At 34.8% G+C, this 1,976-nt stretch overlaps 1 protein-coding gene across 1 annotated transcript; it reads left to right on the top strand.

Annotated features, from left to right (window-relative positions):
- The first annotated feature begins 268 nt into the window (after window positions 1-268).
- On the top strand, window positions 269-1,189 carry LOC143925539 (olfactory receptor 2L3-like). The gene has a single exon (XM_077450017.1). The coding sequence runs from the start codon at window positions 269-271 to the stop codon at window positions 1,187-1,189; it is 921 nt and encodes a 306-aa protein (XP_077306143.1).
- The last annotated feature ends 787 nt before the right edge of the window (window positions 1,190-1,976 follow it).

The raw sequence follows: 1,976 nt of genomic DNA, 5'->3' as shown, positions 1-1,976 counted from the left end.
AGAGGAACATAGTTCATTGAATATAGATGAATTGGATCCAGGGGGATTTTAACACCTAAATATTTTAAAGCTGCAGAGCAAATCTTAAATGAAAAATTAGCTCTCAGTATTGCAACCTGTTCGGGTATAAGCGACACAAGAATGCAATTTCAAGATCCATAACAGGAAATTACTTTTCACAAGTATTAAGCAATATTTATTTTTAAATATGTAAATGACTATATTGCTAATATAATTTATATGTTTTTATTATTAAGTGTCAAGTCCTATGGAAAACACAACATCTTTTCTAGATGTGCACATTTTGCCATTTTTCATGAAATCTGACCCCAAACTGACCATCTTTAGCACTGTTTACTTTTTCTTCATCTATTTAATTGGAATGCTGATGAATGTAGTTATTATTGCAGTGATATATTTGGACCTCCATTTGCACACCCCGATGTATTTATTTCTCTGCAACTTGTCTGTTGTTGATATTTGTTATACAACTGTTATCATTCCAAAACTCGTACACATGTTACTTTCTGGTAATAATCAAATGCCATTTACACAATGCTTTATCCAAATGTATTTTTTCTTTATAGTGGGCAGTGCTGAGGTCACTGTTCTACTTATAATGGCGTATGACCGATATGTCGCAATTTGTCACCCTTTAGACTATTATCGAATACTTAACAAGAAAATCTGCTTATTATTAATGATGGTCATCTGGATTGCTGGGAGTGCAAATTCATCTTTACTTACAAGTTCCATCTTAAAAATATTCTTCTGTTCTTCTGTTACTATTCACCAGTTTTTCTGTGATGCTAAAGCTCTCATCAACATTTCCTGTGGAGGTACTGAAACGTTTTACATTGTTATGTATGCAGACTCTTTGGTATTTGGGCTCTTGCCAATTGTGTGCAACTCAATGTCGCATGTAAAAATTATCAGGGTCATATTAAATATTAAGTCTAAGGATGGCCGAAGTAAAGCCTTCTCCACCTGCTCATCCCACCTCGCTGTTATGGCCATCTACTATGGATCTGCTGTATCTGTATACATGACCCCACCATCAATTCAGTATGACTTTCTTGAACAAATCTTAACCATGTTCTACACCACAGTGGTCCCCATATTGAACCCTCTCATATACAGCCTAAGAAACAAAGAAGTAAAGAGTTATTTGTGGAAACTGGTGCTGTAGCACTCACAAGTAGACATGTGCATTCGTTTTCATATGAATGAATTTTCGTCCAAATTTGAGGTATTTTCCTTATCGTTTTAACAAACGATAACGAACTTGCAGAATCCGAAAACTGAAAGATCCAACATAAACAAATGCTTTATTTTCATTTTCCTTGCGACAACAGTTCAATATAGATAGGAGATTCGACATGATGCTGACAATAGGGACCGACCTCTGTCCATCGAACCAGGGGTCGAATGTGCCTAACCTAACTCTTAGTCCAAGATTATTCTACATAGAGAGAAAAGATTCAACATGAAGGTTCGATGAAGCAGTCGCAGCGAGTGGACATTTATGGTCAAATGCTCTGCCCATAGACTATATAAGAATTCTAATGTTGGTTGACTAGTAATAATTATTAATAAATATAATTATTACTAGTGTCATACATTAGAATTCTACTATAGCTTGTAGGTGGAACATTCGAGCGGAAATGTACGATTGCCGCATCGTACAGTTTAGCTGCTCAGAATCTTCTTAGAATATTCGACAGACACCATAAGCCTTCAATAAAAGATTCAACCTTAATTATTTTGGATTTTCGGATGAATGCATTTTTTAATGAAATTAAATAAATAAATAAAAATTTCGGGAGTAACCAAATACATTTATTTTTCAGATGAAAACGAAATTCCAAAATGAAATATTTCAGTGTGCACATGTCTACTCACAAGTAGGAATGAGATATGGGTTTGCAACTACCATGGACTTACAGCAAATTCTGCATTGTCAAGATTCAAGGACC

The sequence above is a fragment of the Lithobates pipiens genome, unplaced genomic scaffold, assembly GCF_037356315.1.
Source record: "Lithobates pipiens isolate NorthernLeopardFrog02 unplaced genomic scaffold, aLitPip1_a1.2 Scaffold_22, whole genome shotgun sequence".
NCBI classification, from domain to species: domain Eukaryota; kingdom Metazoa; phylum Chordata; class Amphibia; order Anura; family Ranidae; genus Lithobates; species Lithobates pipiens.
This window is presented reverse-complemented; position numbering and strand designations above follow the sequence as displayed.